Source organism: Drosophila ficusphila, unplaced genomic scaffold (genome assembly GCF_018152265.1).
Source record: "Drosophila ficusphila isolate 14025-0441.05 unplaced genomic scaffold, ASM1815226v1 contig_286, whole genome shotgun sequence".
NCBI classification, from domain to species: Eukaryota; Metazoa; Arthropoda; class Insecta; order Diptera; family Drosophilidae; genus Drosophila; species Drosophila ficusphila.
In genome coordinates, this window is record NW_025064189.1 from 7,928,749 (window position 1) to 7,956,447 (window position 27,699).

Consider the following 27,699-nt stretch of genomic DNA (forward strand, 5'->3'; position numbering starts at 1 on the left):
GTTGCGAACAACAACAAGTGGTTGTTTTTGTTGCTGGTGTTTATCCAGGTAGTCGCTCAGAAGGAGAAAAGGTAAGGTAACGAAAACAAATGCTCACCTTTGGCAACAACAAAGAAATTGATTTTCCCTGTTCGTCTTCAAGATTTTTCTGAATCAGTGCAGTAAAAACAACAACTAGAACCGGAATTCGTTTGAAGTTGAAGCGCGCGCAACACACACGCACACACAGGTAACAACTCCGAAGTGAAGTTGGAGTTGGTTCCAATGTGTGGGTGTCAGTTGCAAGTCGCTTCGAACATCTGCACTGAAAGAAGCAAGATTTCTAAATTCATAATTAGTCTTATTAAAACAGATTTTGTTAATAAAATATATTATAATATATTTTTATTAACATATAAACCAGTAAATCTCTAACATTTCATACCTCTTCTCGTACTTTATTCGTTCGACCACTATTTTTTTCCAGTGTAAGTTCGATCTGCAAAGTTCGAAATGATCTGAGTGCTATCGAAGACCAGAATCGCCTCTCAGTTGCGTTTGAGTTGCGAGCTCGGTTTGTCGGTTGATCCCCACTCTCTGCAAATCTCCCCAAGTCCGCGGCGGCGTCTTCTGTTTTTTCGAGTGTGCTGTGGCTTGTTTATGTTAATCCGATATTTATATATACAGGCGAAATATTGCAGAATTAGCAATAAATTCGGCCAATTTATCGGACTTTGGTTTTAGAAGCGTGAGACCCGCGAGCTGGAAACCAGTAAAAAAATGAGTGTGCAGCATAAGTGATCGCTAAAAGTGGAAGTTAAAGGGTCAAACCGGTTCTCGGACAACATGGAGTTGCCACCGACAACAACAACAACAGCAGCAGCAGCAACAACAAATGCGTCGGCATCCTTGCAACGTGTCGCCTCGGAATCCAGTCTTGGTCGGGAGCATTCAGCTGCTCCGCCTGGCCAACTAATGGCTCATCACTATCATTACATCCAATATCCGGCGCACTTCCAGCCGCAGCAGCAGCAGCAGCAGCTCCAGTTGGAGCAACAACCCCAACAACAGCAGCAACAACAGCTGGCCTGCCAGTGCCCCTGCTCCTGTGGAAGGGCACCTGCTCCTCTGCCGCCGCAGCCCACGCATCCCGGACAGAATGCCTCGATGGCCGTGGCCGTGCTGGTCCACCAACAAACTCCCAGTCAGCAGGAACTGACGAGGGTTTCCCCCCTCAAAACCCAGTCCGCCCAATCCCTGCTCAACCACTCCTACCAGGCGCTCCACGAGGATCAGCAGCAGCCCCATCAGCAGGATCAGCTCCAACTGGACTCCTCGGCTGGAGCCGGCAGCTGTGACTGCGATCTGGAGTGCACCTGTCCAGCCACTGGGGGAAACTCCTCGCTGGCGCAGCACAAGAGGAGTCTGCTGGCGGATGCCATGTTGGGAGCCGACGAGATCACGGTCAGTGAGTCAGACAACAATAGCACCATGATCAAGAAGAAGAAACCCCGATCCGGCGGAGGAGCAGGTCAACTTCCGCCGAAGACCCAGCCCACCGTTGATAGTTGCAACGATATCTACCACGACACGGAGTTGGATGGCGCAGGTGGAGCAATCACTGCTTCCAATGGTTCGGGTATCAAGTCCCCAATCCTGGATGACAATCGTCCTCCGCTCCCGCCACGCCCACCGCCCAGACCAAGGAGTAATGCAAATGGTTCTATAGGTACGTAGGTGGTTTTAATTCGGGTTCTCATAAAATATAAAGTGAATTTAGATTTAAGGGGATTCCCTGTCACAAAAAGATTTCCAAATCATTTACAATGTTTAATACTTTTATTTCCAACGAAGTTTCTAATAGAAATTCTTGCTTGCTGACTTGTTTGCATCTGCAAAGAAAGAATATTGCAAATATTTTCCAACAAAGTGTTGCATAATACAGATTGCAATGAATCACTTTTGAAGAATAAATACGGGCAAAGCAAAAAGCAAACTTTATATGCTTTTTATGGCCCAACAAATCCAATGTATAATTGCAGTTTAATTATAACTTAGGTATCTTTTAACTATTGGAGAACGAAATGTTTTAAACTAAACCATGGCAACACAAGAGATAGAAAATACTCGAGCTTCTGAAAGGGTGTTGCATTATTTGTTTTATAATTTTTTACTGATTATCCATCAGTGCTGTCGTTCCCACTCCACAAATCACAGTTTTGCCTATTCACTTGGTATCAGTCACTGATTTTCCACCCACTGCGGGCGCAGCTTCCTTTGTCCGTGACTTCCTCATCCGCAAATCCTGCGCCTGCGCCGAAGGACCCTGCTCTCTGCTCTCCTCTCTCGAACTCTCCATTTCTCCTGGAGCTGGTGCAAAATATTTGCTCGGGGGGTTGGCGCTTTGCTAATGTCAGTCGGGATTTCAGTTGACACCGTTCCTGTAATTGCAACGCACACAGTGGCGTCGCCGCCTTCAGCTTCTGTCTATCTCCGATATCCAGCATCCAGCATCCGCCACCCAGGACCCCACTCCACTGGCCCAAGTCCGCGCAGCTGCCCGTGGAAGCCCCACATCTCCACCCATCGCCACATCCCCGCATCTCAGCCAGCTTCCGCGGCTGTGTAGATATTTTTCTGTTTCGCTGCGGAGAAAAACGCAAAACGGGGGAGAAAGAGTGAAAAGCGCGGAGGAAAACGTGTTCCGGAATTTCCAGCAGTTCACCGAGCCATCCTAACCAGGATGTGTTCCTAGGAGATAGTTCAGCCCATTGTTGGTCACTTTTCCCTCTGAAAGCAGCCAACGAATCTAGTCAATATGCACGGCTATCCGGTGATGCAGTTCGTGCAGTACAGCATGCCCCCGCCCTGCTCCTGGGTGCCAGCTCCGCCGCCCTCCGCCGGGAACGTGGATGGCCACCACCGCGGCTCTGGTTGGGATTGGAACCTTACTGTTCTCAATTTGAATTTAATGGATTTTTTATTTCTCAATTGCAGCACATCGCCATGGAGCTGGGATCAAGAAGTACGTGGTCTGGTGCCTCATCTGCGGCGGCTTCAGTTGCCTGCTGGGCGTGCTCTTCCTGGGCGTCTACTTCCTGCTCCATTCCTACACCATTACGGTGGGCAACTTCGAAACGGTGCCCACATTCGTGCCCGCCACCCTCCTCATCCTCACGGGAATCTGCATCATGAGCCTGGCTAGGCGTCGCAATCGCTATAGTTACTTGGTAAGGAAAATGCCTTTACTTCTATGAACCATTATTTAATACACTGGAAACTCCTTGCAGATAAAGCTTTCTGGAGCTTGTGGCCTGGTATCCGCCTTAACCTGCGCCTTGGTCACCGTGACCACCACTGTGCTCCACATGAGTCGCCTGCAGGCTCTGAGGGAATGCGAATATGCCCAGAAGACGAGGACCTGCACCTGCTACTCGGATCTTATTGAATCCCAGGTGGATCGAGTGGATAAGGGTGAGTTGGAACCCTAATGCGGAAGTAATCTTGTCTAATCCCCTGCCACCATTGCTTTTCAGAAGGAGTGCGCCTGGTGTTCGACTCCCTTTCGGATTGCGGTGTCGTTCACGGATCTCTCTACTCCTGCCTGAGGGCCATCTTCGGCCTCTCCGTTGCCGGAGTCCTGATAGCCGTCTTCAGCTGCATGCTGGTGTACCAGCTGCTCAGCCACGAGCGCAAGAAGATGTACTGGGAGCAGCTGGAGCTGCGCTGCAGATCCCTGTACGCCAGTCAGGCTCCTCCGCCGGCCTTGGGTCCCGGCAGGATGTTGAACTGTCGCTGTTGCGAGCAGTGCCACGCCCACAGGCAACTGACCCTGCCGCTGCAGGCCACCGGGTATCCGTGGGACGAGGCCACGGTGGCCGCCGCAGCCGCAGCTGCCGGAGGAGGAGGCGGGGAGCAGCGCTTCTGGACCGCCCAGCCGCCGGGCAACTTCTACTCGCCGAATCCCGGGGGCGAGGATGCGGTGGGCACCTGCCGCAGTGGAGAGCGCGGAGCGGGACGCAGCAGCAGCGGCTGGAGCTGGCCGCGAATGCCCTGGCAGCGAACCACTCCGGACACGGGACGCAGGTTCCGTCAGGCGGCCGCCAGTCCGGACTCGCAGTACGGATTCAGTTCGTCCACGGCGGTGCAGGGCGACGGCAACCAGATGCTGATAGAGGAGCCCGTGGTGGCCACCGCCTACAGCGGGATGCCCCCACCAAATGCCCTGCCCTACGGCGTTTGGGGTCCTCCGCCGCCGTACAGCGATCCCAACAGTCCGGCGAGGCGGGGCTACTACCAGTATCTGCAGCCCACGGCCTGTCTGGTGGGCAACCCGGGCGCCGTGGCCGTCACCCTGGCCCAAGAGCAGATGCACCCGAACCTGCAGCATCCGCAGCAGCAGCAGCAACTGCAGCAGATGCAGCTACAAAGGCTGCAGGTGCAGTCCGCCACGTTGGAGCGCATGGATGGACTCAGCAGTGCGGGCAATGTCAGCACTCTGGTGGCGGCCACCCGCTCCTCTGCCTACAAGTCCAAGGCGGAGTACGAGAACACGCCGTCGGACAGCGACGGGGGAATCCCCGGGAGAGGGAGCGCTGCTCGAACACCCTGCCCACCAGGAAGCTGAAGAAGCGACTGGAGGCTGGAACGGGGGCCAAGAGCATCGGTCCGCAGAGCAATCCCGGCCAGCACCAGCGGCCCAATGTCCAGCAGCTGTTCGCCAAGCAGGAGCAGCAGGCGGCGCAGGTGAATCCGCAGCAGGCGCAGCCGCAGACAGCCGGAGTGGAGAACAGTGGCTACCAGGACTCCAACGGAGCGATAGCCAAGGATCAGGCGATGGGAACGGATCCGGCCGAGTCGGAGGTCTACTTCGCCGACGTGAGCAGCTGCTGCAACATGTCCGTGAAGAACGACAGCTACTACGACAATGCCCAGCGACACCAGAATCACCAGGGACACCAGAATCACCAGGGGCACCACCACCACCACCAGCACCAGCACAGCAACTGCAGCCACAGCAGCGGGCAGAGCAACGGGAACGCCAACGCCAATGCCAACGAGGATTACCTGGCACAGCGGTTCGGGCGGGGCAGGGAGCACTCCGTCCGGAGTCGGCTGCCCATTCCGCAGACGAGGAGGGAGGACGACTACGAGAGCTCCAACCTGAACATGCCCACGCTGAAGGAGCAGCAGCAGCAGGCGCAGCAGCTGCAGAAGGAGATCTCGCGCCAGAGCATGTGCTCCGTGGAGTCGGAGGCCAAGACGGAGTTCACCGACCTCTCGCCCTCGACGCCCTGCGGCGGTAATCTTCCCCTGCCGCCGCCGGCGAACTTTGCCAGTGATCCGCCGGGCCCGACGGGTCAGCAGTCGCCCAGCTTCGTGGCCTCGTTCCCCTACTCCTCGGAGTCGCAGTGCCTGGAGGCGCACCGCCGCTCTACGAAGAACATCCACGAGCTGCTCATCGCCGGAGTGGATGGCCGGGGCTCCTCGGCCGGCGGCGTAGGAGGCGGCGACTCGCACTACGAGGTGATCAACGACCGGGGCAACCCGAATCCCTACCAGCTGCAGCGGTCGCAGCAGGCCAAGCACAAGTCCAAGTCGAAGACGCGGTCGCGGGAGCAGCTGCAGGACATCTACGGCAGCGGAGCCGAGCGGTCCGACTGGTCCTCGGACGGAGGTCGCTTGTGAGGCACCGACGACCAGGAAGTGTTTGTCTAGCAGCGGTTTCACCTTCATTACATTCTCTAAGGATCGGTGATGGGACAGTTGAATCCTCTGATTTATCATATGATATAGGAATCGTTTTTGTATCCGGAATACCTCCCATCACTGCCCAACCTGAGCCACCTTTGGTTTACGATCGTCGCATTTGTAATGTTTGCCATCCAAAAAGGAAACTCTATTCTATTCTACGAAATATCCTCTCTCCCAACTATCGAAGGTCCTGGGGGCCGAATCCTTGCTTTAACTACTTTACGCGATATCCTTTGCATAGTTTGCATAGAACACTTACGAGTATATATTATATATTACTTAACACATATGGTAGCATTGAATTGAATGTTGACAACTTGTAGCAATGATAATCTATGGATATTATATACAAATTATGTTATATTTACCTGCGTATTTACATAGTTGCGTATACACACACCCATATACATATACAAATATATGACTAGTTAGTTAAATGTTAGAGCGCCAGTTAAATTTATTAAAGAAGTACTACACCAAGTATAACCAAAACATTTTAACAAAACATCGATGACCTTATTAATGGGAGCTCGAAGAGATTCAATGATCAACCTTTTAGGACCTCTGCCAATATCAATGAAAAACTTAGATTTGTCTTATGAATTACAATTTGGACTTTAATGACTACGTGAACAAGGTGATGTGTTTCTTAGACTACTCCAGACCCAACTCCTCACTGGGTCACTGGGACATCCGGTGCAGTAGCATGAAGACGGCGGTGATTCCCAGGCCCAAACTGACCACCGAAGCTCCGGGGTTCCTCCGATCCGCAGGGCTTCCGTGTGGAATCTCGTTCTCGGAGTCATCTGGCGGCGGTTCTGGAACAGCCAGCTCCTCGACGGAGAGCACGGTGGCCTCATTGATGGTCCTGAGCAGGGGATAGTTCAGGCTCACCCGCTTGGGCGCTGCGGACACCTTGCGGAAGTCCTCGTAGGTGTCCTCGTCCAGCTTGCAGTTGCCCAGGAAGTCGTCCGTGTCCACGGACCACACCATCACTCCCGCCAGTCGCTTGGACATGGCGAAGAGCACCTTGTTGGCAATCGAGCGGGAGCTGTCGTAGGTCACCACGTTGATCTCCTGGGTGAAGATGTTCCGCTCGGACTTGGCCAGCACCTGGCTAGTCTGTGGATCCCACTCGCGCGTCCATCCCGAGGTCTGGTTGCTCACCGTCTGGCAGATCTCGTTGTAGCCCAGGAAGCCGTCCTCCCGGGTGTACGGTCCCTTGAAGCCAATCCCGTCGCTCACGTCGTTCAGGTTGCCTTCGGCCACCGTCTTGAAGGTCCGTCCGTAGAAGGGCAGACCCATCACCAGTTTCTCAGGAGGAGCTCCCAACTTTAGGAGGTAATCGATGGAGAATTGCTGAAAAAGCAAGGAGCATTAAAGATTTGTATTTTGAATAAGGAGATGATTCCACAGGCTTAACGTTCTATCAGTTCTCTCATACTTTGAACAAGTATTGAAGATATTTGGTAGATTAGGGATTCCGGGAAATTATTTAGTTACAAGGAACCTAAAAACCAGGTGCACCTACCACACTGAGAGGATCATCCGCGGGCGCCGCGAGCGGTGCGTTGTAGCCCACCCTCTGATCCCAGCTGCCGTGGTAGTCGTAGCACATGATGTGCAGGTAGTCCAGATACCGCGAGATCTGCCGCACATCGTAGGCCTCGTCGATGACCTTCTTCGCAGCCCCGATGGCGGAGGTCAGCAGCAGGCCGTGCTCGTCGAACTCCTCGCGCAGCTCCTTGGTCAGCAGGACGAAGTTCTCGCGATCGGCGGGCTTTCCCTTCCGCTGCGTGGGATACTCCCAGTCCAGATCGAGGCCATCGAAGTTGTACTTCCTTATGAAGCTGGACACCTGCTTAACGAACCGGCCGCGCAGTAGGTTGTTGGCCACCAGGGTGGAGTAGTTGGCCGATCCCTCGTTCCAACCGCCGATGGCCAGGCTCACCTTTAGATGCGGATGGCTGCGCTTCAGGCCGGTCAGCTTCTCGTAGCCACCCTTGCCGTACTCCTCCTTCAGGTCCTGCCAGGGATCTACACAGAAAGAAAGTATAAATTAGCGATAATAGAATATTATATTTGTTGGGTATTTGTATATCTAAACAAGAAATACCCAGAACCATGGAAACATAACCAACTGGTCCTTGAACCTGTTTAAGGAAGCCTTAAAATTTGCATAAAATTTCCCAAAATCGAACCCTTTAACTCACCCAACGACTTAATGGCCGCCTGGGTGATGTCCAGACCCGCAAATGCGTACACCACATGGGTGCACAGGTTGGGATCGAAGTTGTCGATGGCATAGGCGCCCCTTTCCGGCCGGTAAACCGCCCAGGTGGAAATGTAGCAAACCACCACCTTGTCGTGCGAGGGTCCTGCAAAAAGGATAGTATACAAAGTAGAAGAGAAACAGTTAGCAACCCCCTCGTTGCGGTTAAGCCAGCATTTGCCAGCACTACCCACCTGTCCTGGCTGCCACGGAAGCCCACAAGCTGCTCGAAATGGATGCCAGCAGGAGGAGAGGCCACAGCTGCGGTGCTCCTCCCCACAATCCGCCCTTCTGCGTCATCTGCGGCTTGGTTTCTCTGGGGGAGACGAACCGGAATCGAGTTAAATGCTTTGCGTGGTGCGCCTGCAACTATGTTGTGACAATTCATTATTGCAATTCAGCTCAATTGGCGCCTCAATTGAACGGAAAAGTGAAAGGCCCAAGAATCTACTCATGAAGTCAAGGGAGACTGACATGCTAGAGTCAAAGTCTAAAGGGAATATACTATACACAGTTCCCATCGATGAGTCTTGTTGCCTAGCTTTGTTTTGTATCTCTTTTAGGTTTTGAAAACAATAATTGATTGTTGATAACACTTGATCTTGACACGGGCAATCTTTTCAGCAGATAGAAAGAAATTTTTACCTAGAAACTTTGGCAATATACATTTAGATTTTTGGGAATTTAAATATCATTCTTTATTCCACTCAACATGAAATGACTGCGACTGTAATCATGTTTTTTTTAGATGTACACTCCATAACGTGAATCATTCCGAATGAATTTTAATAACTAATTCAAGTCGAATGTAATCAAAGACTCAGCTTTGTTCTTTTCGGTCCAGATCGTTCCATAATCGTGGAATCTGAAGCCGACTGGTGAGTCGAGTGGGTTGTCGAACCTGATTCTCAACTTTCGCCGGTGCGCCCTTAAATAGCTGGACAGCAAATCTTTGGTGCATCGAGCAGAACCGTGTGACGTGAATCATGCGATTTCAGCGGGTTTCCGCGGCTCCAGACCGTTTTTTATCGTCCGAGGGACAAACAAGTTAGCCTTGATAACTCGAGTCTGATAGCGAACGGCATGAATAGGCACTCAAAAGATCGTAATATTGCAAGAGCTGGAAAATAGGAAGTGCGCACCGAGAAATGGGTGGAAAACAAAGCTCAGAGCGGTTTCACTTTCCGCCTTTTTTTCCACCAAACTTATGCATATTAATTTGTTTCTTTTTTTATTAGTTTTTGTTGCTCAGGCCTAAGGCAAACCGGAATCTGGCGTTCATCACGAGTTAAGACCCGACCGAAATAAACAAAGAAGCCGCAAAACATGTACGAAATCGAAATCGAGAGGAAAAAACCAGGCCATAAAGACGAGAACAAACATCGAACGGGGTGGGATATATGAACATCCAGATGGATTGATAGAGATTGATAGTTATATTTGTACTTTTTAGGTTGCGCATGCGCAGCAGAGGAAGTGGAGAGCCAGTTAACAAACACACACGAGTACAGAAACCGAGGAGAAACCCTCGGGTGACATCAAAACAGGTACTTTCACGGTCTTCTTGGATAAGTACCGTACAAAGGGAGTATACTATATGTAACTCCGTTTACGTGCACAGCGTGTGTAGAATTTATTCGACTTTATTTATTTTGTGCGGTGTGCACTATGTTTTATTACCCGAAGTTATGTTGTTATTCCGCACAGAACTTCGCACCGCCTTCAACGAAAGGTTGTTTTAAACTGAACTCGCCTCTTTCGCTTTGGTCGTGGCCACAGCAAAAATTGATACATATATGAATACAGTGCGGGCTCTATAGAGCCACTCAAGCCGAACCCGATCCACCAGCCCAACCACATGGCACTCTCCTCAATTAAACCAAGAGCCAAAATGCCAAGACGTCGGTGGAGCCATGGTAGAATAAGTATAAGGTAGTTTCGTCGGCTCCAAAAACGTTCGGGTTTAGTCCGTTACCGTTAAAACTTCCCAAAGAGAAAGCTTCAGAAGAGTAAATAACTTTATTCAAGAGATCGTTTGACTGAATTATACTCGCATATATTAATTAATTTAAAAAATGTATATAACATTTAAGGACACAACTAGGCTGCCATTGACTCACATTATGTTATGGATAGTTGAATTTATTATTCTAATACATTGTTAAATTGAAATAAAACATGTTTAATTGTTTTTTTTTTACAGAACAACATGAACAAACAGATCTAGCAGTTGCGAGTAGAATTTCGAAAATTGTCTTACCATAACAAATTCCAATTCTGTACCAAAATAACGAACATGTTTTAAGCTTCAATTGTCGCAGACTTTCAAACTTTCGATAAAAAAGCGCCACAACTATCGGTCTATCGTTCTGGACCACAAAAAGCAAGTCCCATCTCTGCGGTTTGGACGTAAACAACTGCGTATGACTTAGTAAAATTTAAACAAATTCGATTAAAACTACATTATTGGGGCACCAAAACCAAGCAAAACCGACCGACAGAGATCAGAGACCAATCTCCACCAGCAATGGACGTGGAGGAGGGTTGCGGGGCCAGCGAAGAGGCGTCCGCCTGCAAGCGCCAGCGGAGGAACACAGATTCCCGGGACGACGGACAGCTGGGAGACGCGGCGCAGGTTGGGTAAGTGGTGGTGTCGGTGGTTGAGTAAGCTCTGTGGCTTGGATAACCGATTGATCGATTTTTTTTTCCCCCGGTGAATGCAGCGAGGAGAAAACTGTCACCCCAAACCTGTCCGTAATTAACAGCACAATCACAAGCAACAACAATAACGAAGAGGGCGACATGTTGGGCGTAAAACAATCGCTGAAGCAGGATGAAAAGATATCGGAGGTAATGGAAGCTGATCAGGCTCAGCAGGAAAAGGCATTTCCTGAAGAGGCGCAGTCGGAGGACAATCAACAGACGGAACAGATTGAGAACCCGAAGCTAAAAGAGGAGCAGCCGGAGAAGGAGCCCCTTGAGGGCCAGCTGGATGAGGAGCAGGCCGGCTCCTCCTATCGGGAGTGTCAATTATCGCCACATGCCGCCAGTGCTGTACTGGCCAACAATAAGCCAAAGTTAAGCAGTGGTACAACCCCCATCGATAGTGATGACGATCCACCTACTTCTCCGCGGACAGGAGACGCCTCTCCATCAGTCACTTCGCCCAGGTTCAACCACCGCAACATCCCGGCCACACGCTCCTATCGTCGCATCAGCGTAGAGCTGGTGGGCACTATAACCGACTCGGATAGTAGCTATTCACTCGAGCCCGATGTGCAGGATGAAACAGAAGAGGCAGAAGTGGATAGCGATGCACAGCCTGCGGCAGATGCGGCCGATGAGCCAGTTATCATCGAAGATTTGTCCTCGGACAGTTCTTCTAGCGAAGAAGTTGTGCACAGATATGACCTTTCTAGTGAAATTGACTCCAGCTCAGAGGTAATTGTGTACATAATAACTTTTAAAATAAAGCAATCCTTTAATGAGTCCTCCACTAACAACTCTAGACTTTTCAGGGAGACTTGTCCCCCGATCCAGAGGCCAGTGCCGCCGACCGCGAGAAAGTGGACTTTGCGGTGGATGAAGTGATGTGCAAGTACAAACCGAAGTACACGTGGAACTGCGCCCAGGAGCTTATGCACCGTGAGCACAACATCATTAACCGAATTGGTTGGCGCGGTGGCCACACCTCGACTCAGAGCTTTGGCCAAGGATACTACGGCTCGCGCCAGGTTGTGGAGCAGTTGACGCAGCTGAGTTCGCTGAACAAGCACAACGGCTGCGTCAACTGCCTAAACTTCAACCGAGCTGGCGACCTGGTATGCTCTGGGTCCGACGATCTCCACATCATCGTCTGGGACTGGGCTAACGACACACCGGTGTACAGATTTCGCTCCGGGCACACCATGAACATCTTCCAGACCAAGTTTATTGACAGCGCCGGCTGTTTGGACATCGTGTCCGCCAGCAGGGATGGTCAGGTACGCCGGGCAGTCATTCCGCCCTCCGGCGGAGCCATAAAGCCCGTGCGCCTCTACTCTCACAGCGATTCCGTGCACAAGATCGTGTTGGTGCCGCAGAGTCGTCACGAGGTGATGAGTGCCGGCGAGGATGCGTCCGTCAAGCACTTTGACCTGCGCACCAGCAACTCGGCCAGCGTGATTTTGCGCAACATCTGCCATGACGGAAACGAGAGGCGCCGGGTGCGTCTGTTCAGCATCGCCCATCATCCGTACGCGCCTGAGTTCTGCGTCAGCGGATCCGATGACAAACTCCGGGTCTACGACAAACGCAGTGCCACGAAGCCTATCCTCGAGATGTCCCCGACCATTCTGAAGGAAGTGAGCATGTGCCACGCCCCGGCCAGGCAGACTAATCTCTGTTTTCTTCTCGTGCCCAGAACAAAATAACGCAGATCACCTGTGCCGTGTACAACCATAGTGGAAGTGAGATCTTGGCCTCGTACAGCGATGCGGGTATCTATCTGTTCGACAGTCGCAATAACAAGGACGGCGAGTATCTGCACTGCTACGAGGGACACATGTAAGTCTGTGCCAGTCACCCAAGGTTCTTTTCTTCACCTTTGCCGCCTTCCGTTCCTTTCCACAGCAATAGCCGCACCATCAAGGGCGTGAACTTCTTTGGCCCCAGATCCGAGTACATAGTGAGCGGTAGCGACTGCGGAAACATATTCTTCTGGGACAGGAACACAGAGGCAATCATCAACTACATGAAGGGCGACCATGCCGGAGTGGTCAACTGCCTGGAGCCGCACCCCTGGATGCCGGTGCTGGCCACCTCAGGTTTAGAGCATGACGTCAAGATCTGGACGCCAAATGGCCCTAATAAGGTAGGTTCAATTCAGTGCTTGGCTGCTCGAAGATCGAAGTAATGATCACCGATTTACCGATTTATTCTCGTAGAGCGACCTTGACGAGGCCACACTGAAGCACACGCTGCAGCGCAATTTCCGGCGCAACATCGTTGACAGAGGCGACTTTGACGGCAACCAGTTCCAGTACTTTATCCGTCAGTTTCTGGAGCCCAGCCGCAGACCGCGATTGCGACGTCCTTCGAATCCCAATAGCCCCAGGTCCTTGCTTCGCCAGGATGGGCCACATTGGGAGAACAGCTCGAGCACGAGCAACGATTCCAGTCCCTCAAATCCGGCTTCCCAGCGTCGCAGCAGCAACAGCTCCGACGACGCCAATGGCGAGGGAGCCGCTGCTGCCGCCGCGCTGGACACGTTGCACTGCCGCACGCAGTGACGCGCAGTATCGTCGCTGGCGTGGATGAGCTTCGAAAGCCCTCCCCGACTTTTGATACCGTGGATTTGTTGCAAAGCGTTTCAGAAGCTGTGAATTTGTAACCGTAACACATAAGTGCGCATATTTTTATTTTAAACAAGGTTTAATAAATGCTCATTGAGAAAGGAGCAGAGTGTTTGCGTTCTTGAGTGGTTATGAAAAATCGTGCTTATAATTTGAGAATAATACTGATAGATTAATACATGTTTAGAATATTCTTCTTTTCGAAGCTTGGTTAATATCGTATTAAATGCCTGATGATTAAAAATATAAATTCGCTTACAACTCTACCTTGTAATTTAGACACATGCAATAAAAAATCTTTGCATATGTTCAAAACACATGAATACGTTAACAGAAAATGGTTTAATAGGAAGCTTAGTCGCTCGTCTGGCAGATCAGGGCCACGCTTCGCTTGACCCAGTGCGAGGCCTTGACATGGGTGCTCAGCAGCAGCGGCACCACGTAGTTCGTGGAGTGACCCGTCGTGGAGAGCGTGCCCTTGCGTTCGCCGGTCTTGTAGAGCGGGCAGCGGTAGCGCGAGCCCTCGACCACGTCGACGAGTCCGATGGGCCGGAAGTAGATCACGGGCATGGTGTAGATCAGCACCTTGGGCAGCTGCTCCACCAGGCAGCCGTCACGCCAGTCCCAGCGGGCGCCCTCCAGGAACAGTCCGTTGCAGTACACCCCGTCGTCCGGCGGCGTGGCCTTCGTCTCCACCTTGAGCACGTCGTAGTCGAAGGTCAGGGTGTCTATGGGGATCTTGTATTTCCGGGCGAAGTTCTGCATGGCGCCCGTGAGGAAGGCCTGTGTGAAGAAGAATCCGGACAACCAGAAGGTCGGCGGCTTCCCGTGGTGGTGCCAATCGTGCAGCCAGTTGACTCTTTTGTACAGATCCTGGACATAGGAACCCAGTGGCTTCAGGCAGGGGTACGACTTGGACATCCACTTGGTCGGAATGCGGTTGAACTTCATCGCTGTCATCACGTTCTCCAGATCGGGCGTCATCACGATGATGCCCTTGATGCCCATGGCCAGGTCCCGGCAGGAGGCCCGGATCTCCTTCTGCAGCTTGAGGAACCGCTCCATTTCCTGCACGACCACCGTGTTCATGGACTCGTTGTAGTCCACCGGATACTTCTCCGCCGCCGCCTCAATGTCCATGTCCGCGGGCATGTCGTGCTCGATCTGCTTGATGGTGTCCAGGATGACCTGCTCCACACTGACGCCCGCTCCCGCTGATCCCGCTGCCTCGCTGCCCAGCAGAAGGATCATCGAGTCGAGCAGCGTCTTGGTCGTCTGCAGATCCCGGGTGATGCCGGAGTTGGCGTGCAGGCCGTAGACCTCGGGCGGCGCCAGCGAGGGCAGATTCTCGTCCAGGTAGCGCAGGATCTCGCGGTGCTCCGTCTTGCGGGGCAGGATGTAGCGATCGTCGCTGGCGAACCGGTAGCGATTGTCGGAAACTGCCTGGGCATTGCAGAAGTCCGCCAGGATGGTGACGATCAGGCGGCGATCCCAGTTATCGGTGACCCTGCCTCCGTAATTGCACTCGCTGGTCAAGTACGAGATGGCGTCGTAGGGCACGTGGTCGTACTGGTTCAGGAGCATCTGGAAAGAAAGAATGATTATGAGTAAAAAAATAAAAATAAAAATAAATAAAAAACAAGAGTAATGTAAGATACACTCCTCGGTAGTCTACTTACGCTCAGCTGAAGCACAGAGATCTGCAAGTCGGACTCGTTGAATCCGTAGGCTATGTTCCATCCCAAGGGGCCGTACTTCCTGCGCTCCTGGACCACCGCGTGGAAGAAGCAAATGCCGTAGAGCAGCCGGGTGAAGGCGCGATCCTGCTTGGCACATCCCGTGTAGAACTCGTAGTCGTTGATGGGCTCCGAGTTGTAGGAGCGCATAAGGTTCTCCTTTAGTCCGGTGGGTGGTTCGTTGGTCATCTTGACGCCGTTCTGGAGGATGGTAACCGGGAATTGGGGTGTGGGATAGGCTGTCAGCCAGATGCGGAAGTTGGCTGCAAGAAGGGATTCACTCGATATAAGATTAAAACCATATGAAGAATGTGGATTCAAAACTCACGTGTGGTGTTGAAGGTGTCCATGTTCTCCCACAGGTACTCCAGGTAGGGCATCCAGGAGGCGGCCAGATGGCAGTTCTGCAGGCACACCCAGTAGCCCATCTCCTGAGCGTTCTTGATCAGCGCCGTGGCAATCGGACCCTGTCCCTGGCCCAGCGAGATGCTCTGGAAGGACTCCTCCTGGCCCATCTTCTCGGCGAACGCCAGCAGAGAGCCCAGAGGATCTGCTCCGGGCGAGAGGATGAACACCAGCGGTGTGAGTGCCGTGGAGTCCGCATACGACTTGGAGATGTCGAACTCCGGCGGCGTCACATACTGATCCCCGATGCACTCGGCAATGAAGATGCGCACCGCCAGGAACACGGAATCGGGGCGAAGAGCCTTTAAAACAATAATCTTCTCGAAGGCGGTGGTCTTGTCGTGCCACGGAGCCGGCAGAGGTTGCTTCTCCGGCGAGAAGTGGTCGTAGATGGCCTGCCAGGCGGACAGGTGGCTCTTGAAGTGCTCCACAATGCCCTTCAGCTCCTTCAGTTCCTCCAAGCGGAGCACATTCAGCCAGACGGTTTCGGTGATCCAGCTGGGATCCGGATTGGGCGGAATGTTCGTCGACTCCTTGGCGTTCGTGACCAGGTGGGCAAAATGGCGCATCTCCACCTGACCGGTGCCCAGCAGGATGCGGGCGGTGAGGATGAAGGAGTAGAGCAGCTTGTCCTTCTCGAAAATGGAGCGGCAGACGTTGTTGTACAGGTTGCGGGTGAAGCCGTCCACCAGGAACTTGATGCGCCGCGGCAGATCCTTCGACTTGTTGGCCGTCTCGATGGAGTACATGTAGAGGTTGATGTACCAGTTGAGGGAGAACTGGTACATGGGATCGATGTTCGGCAGATCCGTTATGGAGTAGTAAAGTATGGAGGAGTGCACCGCCACGGGCTTGTAGTTCAGCCGGAAGGCCTCGATCTTGGCCACCGTCTCCTTGGCCGCCTCCTGCTTCTCCACGATGTCCTTGGACAGACCCTTCGAGTCCGCCAAGATCTGGATGGCCGCCTCGTTTTCCAGAATGTCGCCGCCGGCGCTGAGCGTCTTCAGGATCATGTTCTCTGCATCCCGGAGCGCTCCCTTGTTGGCCGCCGCCTCCGTGGTGAGCGTTATGCGCAGCTCCTGGAGATCGGGCCGCTCCTTGGCCACCACAATGCTGAGCAGCTGGTCCATCAGGGCGTTCTGGGTGAGGGCGAAGTTGATCACGGTCACCTTGTTGAAGGTCTCCGGCAGGAAGTGCGGGTTGCGCAGGTTGCAGGTCATGTAGAGCCGGAAGTTCGGGTTCACCGGCACCACCGCCTCGCCCAGGCTGATGTGCTTGACGCCGCCTTGGAGGAAGGTCTGGCGCATCAGGATCGGGTCGAGCGGCACCTCCAGCTCCTCCTGCACGTTCTCGATGATGACGGGGGTGCCGTACTCCAGCGCCTCGGCTATCACCTTCATGTAGTTGCTCTGGTTGAACTTGACGCAGTTCAGCCGGTTCTTGCGCTCCATGTTCTTCAGCCAGTTGTTGGCCTGCGCCTGCGGATCGATGAACAGGCTGTATCGGCTGGAGTTGGCCGAGATGATGGCGTTCTCGCTGGAGAACTCGTCGTTGGGCAGCCCGTCCAGCTGCCAGTTCTGGATGGTCACCTCCAGGCCCAGCACATCCGAGATGGAGTACTTGGTGGAGCAGGGGATCTTCAGGTCGGTCACCTTCTTGAACCAGTTCTTGACGCACTCCGACCGGTATTGCAGATTCACGGCCGACAGGTAGGCGATGATGCCGCAGGAGATGAGCACGTCGCCCGGCAGGTGGTCATACAGCTCCTGGAGATCCTCGGCCGCCTTGTTCCAGCGCGACTTCTCCCCACCCAGTCCGCCGATCAGGGCCTCCGCTCGGAGCAGCTTGTTGCGACAGCTCTCGGCGTGGTCCTCCGTCTTCTGCATCTCCGCGTTGGCCTTGTCCAGCTCGATGTTCAGCTGGGCCACCTTCTCCTCGAGGGCCAGGGCCAGCGCCCTCTTCTGGGCTAGGAACTCCATGGTGTCGGCGTACTCCTTCTCCGCCCCGGCCAGCTTGGCCTTCTTGGGCGCCACGACCTTGGCCACCTCGTCGTACATGTCCATCGCAATGATCCACTGGCAGAGACCCTTGGCTGCACTGGATGCCTTGGCCACCACCTTGGGATCGAAGTCCTTGTTGGGGATGAACTCCTTGCGGATGCGCTTCATGATGTCCGCCGGAATGTTGTCCTTGTCGAACTCCTTCAGTGCCGGCAGAAAGTTCATCTCGCCCAGCAGCCGCTTGCTGGGTCCCCAGTAGTCCTGCACCATTTTGCCGGAGGCCGGGTCCGGGATGCGCTCGGGGGGAATCCCCTTGATCACACAAACTGCCGCCATCACCAGCTTGATGACCGGCGGGGGATTCTTCATCGACTTGACCAGCGTTATGTCCGCGGGTTTGAGGGTGTTCAGAGCAGCCAAGGCGTCTTCCAGGACGGGAATGGCCTTGGCCAGGTCCCGCTCGCAGTCGTGCTTCAGCACCTGGGCGGCCTCGGCCTGCACGGATGCCACCTCCTCGTCCCGTTTCACCTGCTCGGCGGCGGCACTGGCGGCCAGCGTCTCCTTGTTGATCTCCAGCATCATCTTGCGCGACGCCTCCGCCAGGGCGACCAACTTGGGCTGCAGGGCATTCAGGTCCCGCTGCATGATCGAGATGGCGGCGGCTGCCTGAGCTAAAGTGTCCAGGCCACCGATGTAGCGCATCTTGGCCAGCATCGTCTCGTTCTGCTTGCGGGCGATGAGCGTCTGGAAGGAGCGGATCAGCTCGATGAAGGAGGCGTTCGTCTGGTAGATGTGGCGTCCGGTCATCTGGCAGAAGGCTCGCGTGGTCTTCGCCGCCGTCGTGTGGAAGTACTGGCAGGTGTCCATGATGGCCAGCTTGATGTCCTCGCTGGGGACATTGACGTCCAGCAGCGACATCTGGGCAATCATGGCCAGCGCCTCCTCGGGCCAGCTGTCGTACCAATCGATGGTGCAGCAGTTGACCAGTGAGGGATACAGACGCACCCTCGTCCTCAGAGCATCTCCGATGGGCGAGAAGCTGAGGATCATGTGCAGTTTCTGCTTGCAGCGGTCCACGAAGAAGGAGAAGACCTGCAGGGCGGAGACATCGATGTTCCGGTTGCCTCCCTGCGCAGCCAGGCGAACCATTTCCAGGACCTCCTGCTTCTCGTCGATGGGGAAGATGTTGGGCACCTCGCCCTGGTTGAGGAGACAGTCGATGTCCTGCAGGAAGAGCTCCATCTTGATCTGGTTTTCGGTGATCAGGAAGGTGGTGTGCTTGTTCATGCCGCCCGCCTCCTTGAGGATCGCCTTGATGTCGTCGTGCCAGTCGTTGGCCCCGTAGTTCTTGGTGATCTCCGGCTGGAAGAACGACGTCTGCACCATGTTGGTGGCCAGCTTGGTCAGGGACTGGCGACCGGATCCGCCCAGTCCGATGATCAGGGCACTGGCTCCCTGGATCGATATGATGCGGCAGATGCGGTTGAGATGCTGCAGCGCAAAGGTGAACAGGGTGATGTCCATCTTGTTGCGACGCGTCGAGTTGTAGTCCTCCAGGCTGGTCTTGGCCAGGTTCAGGAAGACCTCCATGCTGGGCACCTCCTCGTAGCGCCGCTCGTCCGGCACGCTGTCCTCGTCGAAGTACACGCCGAACAGGATGTTGCTGGCCGCCTCCATGGTGAACTCCGGCTCGTCCTTTCCCTAAAAGATTATCCATCCAATTGAATTTGGTTAATTGGATTATCAATTCAATTTAATTTGATTAATTGGAGTATCAATTCAATTTAATTTGATTAATTGGAGTTTCAATCCAATTTAATTTGATTAATTGGATTATCAATCCAATTTAAATATGGTATACTACCCCCATATTCATCAGTACTTTCTGCTGAAATAATAGCCATCCTAACAGCGATCGACCAAGTCAAAAACACAAGGGGAAAATTCATGATCTGCTCTGACTCTCTCTCAGCAATTGACACCATAACAAACACCAACAACAACAACTTTTATTCCAACAAAATCAGATCACTTCTTACAAAACTAGCTCCAAAAATAAAATTACTTTGGATCCCTGGTCATGTAGGCATAGCAGGCAACGAGCTAGCCGACCATACTGCAAAATCGACTAGCAATATGCCCCTCATCTACACCCCAAACATAAATCAAACAGACATCAACAGACATCTAAAGCAAGAATTCCGAACAAGAAATAGACAAAATATAGAACACTGCAATCAATGGTACAAAACTATGAACAAAGACTTTTCAAACATAGACAATTACTTTAGATCCTTCCATCCCAAATCGAACAGACTCGATCAAATAAAAATAATACGCCTTAGGTTAGGCCACACTAAACTTACACATGAACACTACTTCAATCAAAATCAAACTTCGCCATGTCCCTTCTGCCAAGGCGACAATACCATACCCCACCTACTTAACTCATGCCCATCACTCCTATCCACTAAACTATCCATTTTCAAAAACACAAACCCAATAAACCTCCTTAACGACCTCAACCCAAATAATGTAGAACAAATCTTAACTTTCTTAAAAACCTCAAACCTTTACCACAAAATATAAAACACAAACAAAAATGTACAGAAATTACTAATATTACCAACTAAGTAGCAAAACTACAATAAACAACATGTAAATAAACTAATAGACTTAAATAACATTAACCTTAAGAGCCGAAGGCCTTGCTGCCAGCGCTTTACCACCTAAGTTAGTCTAGTTTTGTAAACTTCTCTATCTTTAATAATAAATAAATAAATAAATAATTTGATAGTTTTGATTATCAATTCAATTTAATTTAATTTGATCATTTGGATTATCAATCCAATTTAATTTAATAATTTAGATTATCAATCCAATTTAATTTGAATAATTGGATTATCAATGCAATTTATTTTGATTAATTGGATTATCAATCTAATTTAATTTGATTATTTGGTTTATCAATAAAATTTAATTTAATTAATTGGATCAATAAATCCAATTTAATTTGATAATTTGGATTATCAATCCAATTTAACTCACCGGAACGCAGTATCTTTCGAAGACAGTCTCCACCTTCTCCTTGAAATTGGCCTTCAGGCAATCGTTCAGCTTCTCGAACATCCACTTGCGGTCCACGTCGTCCACCAGGCGATCGTAGAAGACCCGCATGGCCTCGTGGTACCAGACCCGCACGAAGATCTTCTTGTCCGTGACGGACTCCTTGCGCACCAAAGTGCATCCGGTGACCACGCGCGACATGTCGCGCAGGTTGAATATATAGTGCGACTTGGCCGGCGTGGCCCTGATCTCCGACTGGACCAGCTTGTAGATGCTCTGCGTGGCGCTCACTATCTGGTTGGTCACCACGAACACATCCTGGCCGTGGCCACAGCGCCGGAAGCCATTGAGCGCCACGTTCAGGAAGATGCGGAACATGCTGTCGTCGCTGAACGTGTTAATCGAATAGACGTTGAAGTGGTTCAGGAAGCGGGCGTAGACATCCTGGCGACTGCCGCCGGGCAGTCCGCAGGCCGCCATGATCAGCACGTTGTGGATGAAGACCTTGGAGCTGTCCTTCAGGTCGTAGACATGACCGTAGTCGAAGAACTGACGCAGCAGCTCCAGCGGAGGCTGGGCGCCGTAGACCTCCTTCACCGGCATGTTCATGTCGTCCACGAAGAGGACACTCTGCATGCCCTTCGGCGGGCCGTAGATGCCGCGCTTCCACTTCTGCAGCTTGGAGATGAGCAGGTCCTGGCACTGGTTGGCCGAGATCATCACGGTGAAGGTGATGAATCCCGTCTCGAACACATCCTTGTCCAGCTTGTTCATCAGGTAGTTCTGGATGTAGACCGTTTTCCCAGTGCCCGTCGGTCCAACGAGCAGCATTCGCCTCTTGTGATCCACGTGCATCTTCAGCAGGTGGATGTACCGCCCCGTGTCCACCGTGGGCACAATCACTCCCGTCTTGGTCTCCTCCACGTCCATGCGCTTGGCAAGATCGGGCCAATATCGCCACGCTCCGCGCTGCTTGTACAAGAAGACGTAGTCCACCAAAAGTCCCTCGTTGGGCGGAGTTATCTCCATTTTTCCCAGAGGCTCCGGCGGAGGAGGATCGCTGTCCCAAAGCTGCAATGGCATAGTCATGTTTGAGAAGCAACTGGAGAGGATTTTTACTTAGGGTAAATACCTTCCGCAGAAACAGATCGAACTTCTCCCGAGAGGCGGTGTCCAGCACGCCGCCCACTCCCCAAATCAGAGAGTACAGCATGGCAGCCTGGAAGTAGCTCTGTATGTACTTCTGGTAGTCCTCCGGGTTCTCCTCGATGGCCTCCGCAATCTGCATTTCGAATAGGCTGAAGGTGGTCCGCATGCAGTTGAACTCTCCTGGTTTTATGAACTGACTGCAGTACCGCCGCACAAAAGTCTGGCACTGGAATGCAGAAGATCCAAAGTAATCCATTATTATTTCTGATGAAGGAATTAAATGAAACTCACGGGAGTTAGCAGCCACTGGAACAGGGCCAGCACATAGGGCACGTTCTCCTCATCCGCCCAGCGCGGATCCGCCTTCTTTAGCCAGCTGTTGGCGAAGGCCCGCCATCCGAGAGTCGAGGGCTCCATGTAGATCATGCCGCATCGGGAGACGGTGGCTGGCGAGGCCTGGGCCAGGTCCATCACCTCGAACACCATCGACATCTCGTTGGTCATGGTGATCACCTCGCCGCTGGTCAGGCACAGCTTCTTGTTGTCGTCCAGCACCGTGTTCATGTTCTCAATCCAAACGGCATCCACGGGTCCGTCAAAAATGACCTTAAAATCATTCATCATGCATTAAATCCAATCCAATTAAATCCGGATACCCATACAACTTACCCACTTCCTATCCGGTGTGGGCGTCATGGCAAAGTCACGGAAGATCTTGGCCACCAGGCCATCTGTCCACTCGTACGAGATGGGATCGAAGGAGCCGTACAGCTGGTTCATGGTAATGGACTTGGGGTTCATGATGCCCATTTGGACGTGCTGAAAGTAGTTGCTCTTCTGCGGCGCCTTGATTTTCAGTGCGGACAAGACCTTGGCCAGCACCTGGAGTGTCTTGGACTTTCCGGCCAGCGGTTCTCCCACCAGCATGAATCCGTGCCTCACAATGATCATCTCGTATGTCTGTATCACCTTGAGCAGGAAACTGGGAGCGGGCTCCAGGTCCTCCTCCAGACAGACTCGCACAAACTCCGTTTCTACCAGGCTGTAATCGATGTGGGGCAACTTGATGCCCGGAAAGATGTCCGAAATGATGCCCTCGAACAGGGGCACATCGAACGAGAGGAACTTGGGCAGATTCACATCGATCAAGCTCCGCAGCAGCAGAATATCCTCCACCTCGTCCGGATATTGCTTCTTGATGTTGCCGCAGGCGGAGAGCACCGTCTTCACGGCTCGCATTCCGTAATCGTAGTGATTCTGGCTGGAGAGCTGCTCCGAACAGAGGCGGTAAGTGGTCACGATCTTCACGGCCAGCTTTCGGGCATCGACGAACCCGTAGGAGTAGAGAGAGATCTCGCCGATCATGGCGTAGTCCGGCACCATCATGGCCACCGAACGGAAGAGCACTTTAAGATTGTCCGGCAGCTCGGATCGACCCGCATAGCCGGGATTCATGGTGATGCAGACGTAGCAGGCCGGATTCAGGGTCAACTCAGTGCCCTCGAACATGAACTTGACGGCGTTGCTGCGCACGGCCTGGATGATGAGCAGGATCTGCTGGGCCACCACGGAGAGCACTTCCAACTCGATCCGGTTGAACTCATCGAAGCAGGCCCAAGCGCCGCACGAGGCCAGTCCCTTGAAAAACTTGCCCATGGCCTTGTAGTCCAGGCCGTCGGAGCAGTTGAAGACCTTGCACTGGACGGCCAGCGCCTTCGCGAGATCCTTGGTGGTCTCCGTCTTGCCCGTGCCTGCCGGTCCCTCCGGAGCTCCGTTCAAATGGAGCTGATAAGCTCCCACCAGAGTGCGGTAGCAACGATCCGTCAGCGGGGTGATCACCAGGCGATCCGAGTTGCCCAGGTACTCGTTGGCAAAAGGAACGGTTGCGTTGATGATCCGCACCCAGGTCTTGTCGTCCTCCCAGTAGTAGCGCATCTGGGCCAGCCACTGGAAGTCGAACTCGCTGCTCACCTTGTTCTTGATGAGGTCCTCGGTGACGTCCTTGGCGTGCACATCGATCACAATGAGTGACTTGATGGTGATCCGGTTAAGGTTGCTGATCTTTGGCGAGCGAACTAAGGTCACGATGTCGGTCAGCTCCTTGGACAGATCCTGGAAAAAGTTCATCATGATGGCCATGTTGCCGCCGAAGGTGCGGCGCAGGCAGCCATGGACGCGCAACGCCCAGTAGACCTGCGAGATGGCCAGCACCGTCATCTGGGGCCACTCGAGCACCCACTCGTGCCGCTTCACCTTCGGGTAGTGGGCGAAGGAGAGCTCGTTCTGGTAGCGCACCGCCTTGAGCATCTCGTCCTCCACGCCGACCAGCCACTTCTCCACACTTCCGCCGGCCGCCGCCGTGGAGACCTGCTCGATGAACTCGATCGTCTCCTTGTCGCTGCTGATCATCGCCAGCACGTTCTTGGCCGCATCGAACTCCAGGCTGTTGATGCCCTCGAAGCACTTGCTCAGATGCGGGAGCACGCGCAGGGGATCCTTCGTCTCGGACAGGATCTCGAGCATCTCGTCGTTGGCCAGGAAGAAGAAGCGCGGGAAGTACAGGCGCTTCTTCTCCAGGTAGTTGCTCACTCCAGTGGCAATGTCCTCCAGCAACTCGTTGGCCTTCTGCAGGGACTCCAGCAGACCCGCAACGGGAGCAGTTTCCATTACCAGAGGCTGGCGGAGAACCAAGCCCATGTTCCGCGTGTAGGTCTGCTCCACGATGGTGAAGAGGCGACCCTCCTCGGGCATCTGGGCCACAATGTCCTTGGAGGAGAATATGGGCAGCAGGTAGAGGTAGTTGGCCTGCACCTTGCCCCACTGGTCGAGCGTCTCATTCACCCGCATGATCTTCTCGTACCAGGCGCGCACCTCCTCCTCGCAGGGCTTCATGAAAGCCGAGCCGCGCATGACCAGAGTCTTGAGGATGTGGTCGTCCAACAGAGCCTGGATGTCGTCCAAGCTGCTGAGAATCGTCACACCCGTCTCCTTATAGGGACCGTAGGGAAACACCCTGCTTTCCCACTCCTTGATCATCGCCTGCAGCGCGTTCCACAGCTGCAGCTCCTTGTTGGCCCCGATGCTGATGATCTCGAACTGGTCGAGCACCGGGTCCAGACCCGAGTTGAGGATCTTTCGCAAAGTGGTCCCCGCATCGGGCGTCACGTCCCAGCCGGCTATTTCCGACATCTCCTTCCAGTGGCGCTTGCGCAGAGCCGGATTGCACATGGTGTTCACTATAAACACGCCGGTGGTGAAGTCCTTGATCGACTGGATCATCGAAGTGCACAGACGAAGCGGCACCGGGTGCTTGGCCGGATCAGGATCTTCGGTTTGACCCTGCAGAGACAGCAATTTACACCGAACGATTTTGTTATAATCAGTTATAAGATTTCACCTTAAATTTGCACACTGGATTGTCGATCAGATCCTGCTTGATCTTGACCCTGTAGTACTTCTGGTTCTTTTGGAACTCCTTTAAGTAATCGTCCGTAGTTCTCTCCACAAACTGCGGTTCCAGGTACTCAAAGGGACCGTCGTTCCACACGCTTAAATACCGCTGCCACTCAATACAAAGTCTACAAATAGTTAATGGATTTGAATTATATTAAATATCTAACCTTTTGAAATCATTATAAAAGTTTATGGCCTTAACTTTTCTTATTTAAAACTAAACTTTCTGATTTTAAATAATAACCTAAACAAAAGTAATTGCCTAACTTTAGTACTTACTTCATAAGCTCGGCAAACGGATAAACAAACGTCTTGATGATCTCCAATTTTGGATACTCGGTTATGGCGATCTTAAAGAGCTTCTCCTCCTTGTTGATCCAGGCCACGTAGTCGTCGAAGGTCTTAAGCTGATCTATGAAGTTCTGCAGGATGATGTAGCTGTCGCGGAACTTGTCCGGCCGACTCATGTCGTCGATGACCGCCAACTTGGGCAGCAGGTCGTCAATGTCCATGTTCAGCTTCTTGATGACCTCCTGCAGGTGCTCCTCGAAGGTGAACTTGAACTGCTCCTGCTGCGAAGCATTGTAGTCGCAGATGTCGTTGATGTCCTTGATCCAGTTAATGGTCTTAATGGTCAGGTCAAAGTGGTACTTGGACATCTCGGTCAGTTCCACTATGTTGGTTCCGACTTGCAGGCAATACTGAATACGGTCGGTCAACTCTGCTATTTTCTCCTTCTTCACGTAGATCATGTATTCAGCACTCTCTAAGAGCTCCTCCGTCGACTTTGGGATCTCCAAAGCTCGGTACTTGATCTTCTCGAACTCATCGCAGATCTCCACCTCCGCCTTGATGTGCTCCCGAATGATGATCGTGGTGATCTCCTGAATCAGGTTTTCAGCCAGGGTTCGAAGTCCAATTACGGCTGGTTCGTTGTGGATCACGGCCATTACGAAGTATTCGGTTCCCGGCTCGCTTCGCAGCATCTGGATGAAGCCGTAGTACATGTCGATCCGGGCGAAGTACTCCTCGAACTCGTGCGGCTCGGACAGAAACTGATTCAGGGCGTCCCGTTCCTGCCAGGAGTACAGAGCATAATACTTCTCCCGAAAGCCTTCGATGTACTGGATCACCTCCTGGTACGTGCGCAGGATAATGTCCTGAACCTGTCAGTAACATTTATAATATTACAGTTAATCTATTTCATTTTATTATAACTTATTTAAGTTATCATTTAACTAATACAATTACAATTATAGTTCACACCTTGTACGCACCTTATCAATCACATCCTTCAGGAAGTTCTCGTTCATTTCGATCTTGAGGTAGTCGTTCACCTTCGCGTACATAGCCATCGAGGTGAGCGTCTGGACCTGCGGCTGCAGTGGCTCCATGCGGTAGCCCACCATCGATATTTCGGTGGCGATCTCGGCGAAGGTGCGCAGGATGGCCCACACGTTGGGACGCGTGTCCAGGTCGCTGGAGAACTCGGCCCACTCGAGGGACATGCGCAGCATGGGCATCGTTCGCGGGTGGCTGCACATGCGGTACATTTCCTCGAAGGTGCGGATCTTCATGTTGGTCATCTCGCGGTTCATCAGACCCTCCAGGGCGTTCCAGGCCCGCTTCCAGGTGCTCATCGGCATGACACGCTTGCGCATCAGCTTGCGCAGCACCAGCACCACCTTGGGGTACCAGGTCCACCGCAGAAAGGTGTTCACCTTGTCCAGCTGGTTCTGAATGTACTTGCGGTAGAACTTGTGGGACAATGCTTCCCGGCCGCCCAGACCCAGCTGCTGCTGCATGGCTCCGGTGGCCATCACATAGTGGAAGACGCAGGCCAGGTTGGGCAGCTCCCCGACGGATATGTTGAGAATGGCGCGCAACGGCAGCTGTAGGATCAGCAGCCTCTGGGCGATGCGTCGCCGGTTCTCCAGGAAGTTGCTGTAATTCTGAGTACGGCCAGCTCGCCGGAAGCTGATGTCAGGACGGGGCAGCTCGAACTGCGAGGGATCCTCGTCGGAGAACTCAGGATGGCGCAGGATGTTCTTCATGCTGTACACCTTCATCAGGCGGTTAAACTCCTGGTGCACATCCTGCATGTAGGCCTGCACCAGCTCCGGGTACTTGTTCTTCAGCCGCTCCGAGGCGAAACTGAGGATCTTGGCCTCGGTGCGGCGCAGCATCGGCGGCACAACGATCTTGCGCACCTCGCGTCGCAGGTTGTCCTCGTAGTGCGACTGGGGCAGGAGACGCATGTCCGGTTCCGGCTGCCATTTCTGGCGGGCCACGCGCACCTTGACGTCCGCCGCCTTCTGCTTGAGGAACTGAAAGTGCCGCCGCTCGTGCACCTCGCTTATCCGGAACTTGAGCAGCGGGTTCTTCATGTACGGCTCGTTGTCGTACTTGGTGATGTCCGAGGCCGGGCGGTGCATCCGCTCCAGCTTCTTGCTGTACATGGTGGAGCCTTCGTTGGTCTCGAGCTTCGACTGCAGGGATTTCTTTTTCTTCTCGATTCTCCAATTGTTATTGTTGCTAAGGCGACTTGTTGT

The 27,699-nt window shown here is 52.9% G+C and overlaps 4 protein-coding genes across 6 annotated transcripts; 2 read left to right on the forward strand and 2 right to left on the reverse strand.

Annotated features, from left to right (window-relative positions):
- The first annotated feature begins 544 nt into the window (after positions 1 to 544).
- Positions 545 to 6,053, forward strand: LOC108100370. The gene is given in 5 exon segments (XM_017204211.2): positions 545 to 1,708; positions 2,977 to 3,209; positions 3,270 to 3,453; positions 3,516 to 4,547; positions 4,550 to 6,053. Coding segments are annotated over 5 exon segments (3,450 nt in total). The 5' UTR covers positions 545 to 825; the 3' UTR covers positions 5,668 to 6,053.
- Positions 6,054 to 6,165: 112 nt separating this feature from the next.
- Positions 6,166 to 9,795, reverse strand: LOC108100372 (probable chitinase 2). Of its 2 annotated transcripts, none has more exons than XM_017204217.2 (5): positions 9,686 to 9,795; positions 8,200 to 8,321; positions 7,947 to 8,111; positions 7,265 to 7,770; positions 6,166 to 7,092 (listed from the first exon to the last, which is right to left on the reverse strand). In XM_017204217.2, exons 2-5 carry the CDS (start codon positions 8,303 to 8,305, stop codon positions 6,415 to 6,417), a joined length of 1,455 nt encoding a protein of 484 aa, XP_017059706.1. In that variant the 5' UTR covers positions 8,306 to 8,321; positions 9,686 to 9,795; the 3' UTR covers positions 6,166 to 6,414. The 2 variants fall into 2 exon arrangements, with proteins under 2 accessions (XP_017059706.1, XP_017059708.1); XM_017204219.2 differs by having other exon boundaries at positions 8,200 to 8,374; positions 9,686 to 9,781.
- A 489-nt stretch (positions 9,796 to 10,284) lies between these two features.
- LOC108100371 (DDB1- and CUL4-associated factor 8) lies at positions 10,285 to 13,442 on the forward strand. Of its 2 annotated transcripts, none has more exons than XM_017204216.2 (6): positions 10,285 to 10,645; positions 10,729 to 11,446; positions 11,524 to 12,348; positions 12,408 to 12,550; positions 12,617 to 12,857; positions 12,931 to 13,442. In XM_017204216.2, the coding sequence occupies exons 1-6, from the start codon at positions 10,533 to 10,535 to the stop codon at positions 13,273 to 13,275; spliced, it is 2,385 nt and encodes a 794-aa protein (XP_017059705.1). In that variant the 5' UTR covers positions 10,285 to 10,532; the 3' UTR covers positions 13,276 to 13,442. The 2 variants fall into 2 exon arrangements, with proteins under 2 accessions (XP_017059705.1, XP_017059704.1); XM_017204215.2 differs by having other exon boundaries at positions 10,286 to 10,645; positions 11,515 to 12,348.
- A 146-nt stretch (positions 13,443 to 13,588) lies between these two features.
- On the reverse strand, positions 13,589 to 27,677 carry LOC108100369 (dynein axonemal heavy chain 12). Its single transcript, XM_017204210.1, has 10 exons — positions 26,425 to 27,677; positions 25,427 to 26,313; positions 25,092 to 25,272; positions 22,364 to 25,033; positions 21,986 to 22,300; positions 21,678 to 21,920; positions 20,528 to 21,616; positions 15,403 to 19,180; positions 15,018 to 15,337; positions 13,589 to 14,922 (listed from the first exon to the last, which is right to left on the reverse strand). The coding sequence occupies exons 1-10, from the start codon at positions 27,604 to 27,606 to the stop codon at positions 13,693 to 13,695; spliced, it is 11,895 nt and encodes a 3,964-aa protein (XP_017059699.1). The 5' UTR covers positions 27,607 to 27,677; the 3' UTR covers positions 13,589 to 13,692.
- Positions 27,678 to 27,699: the final 22 nt, after the last annotated feature.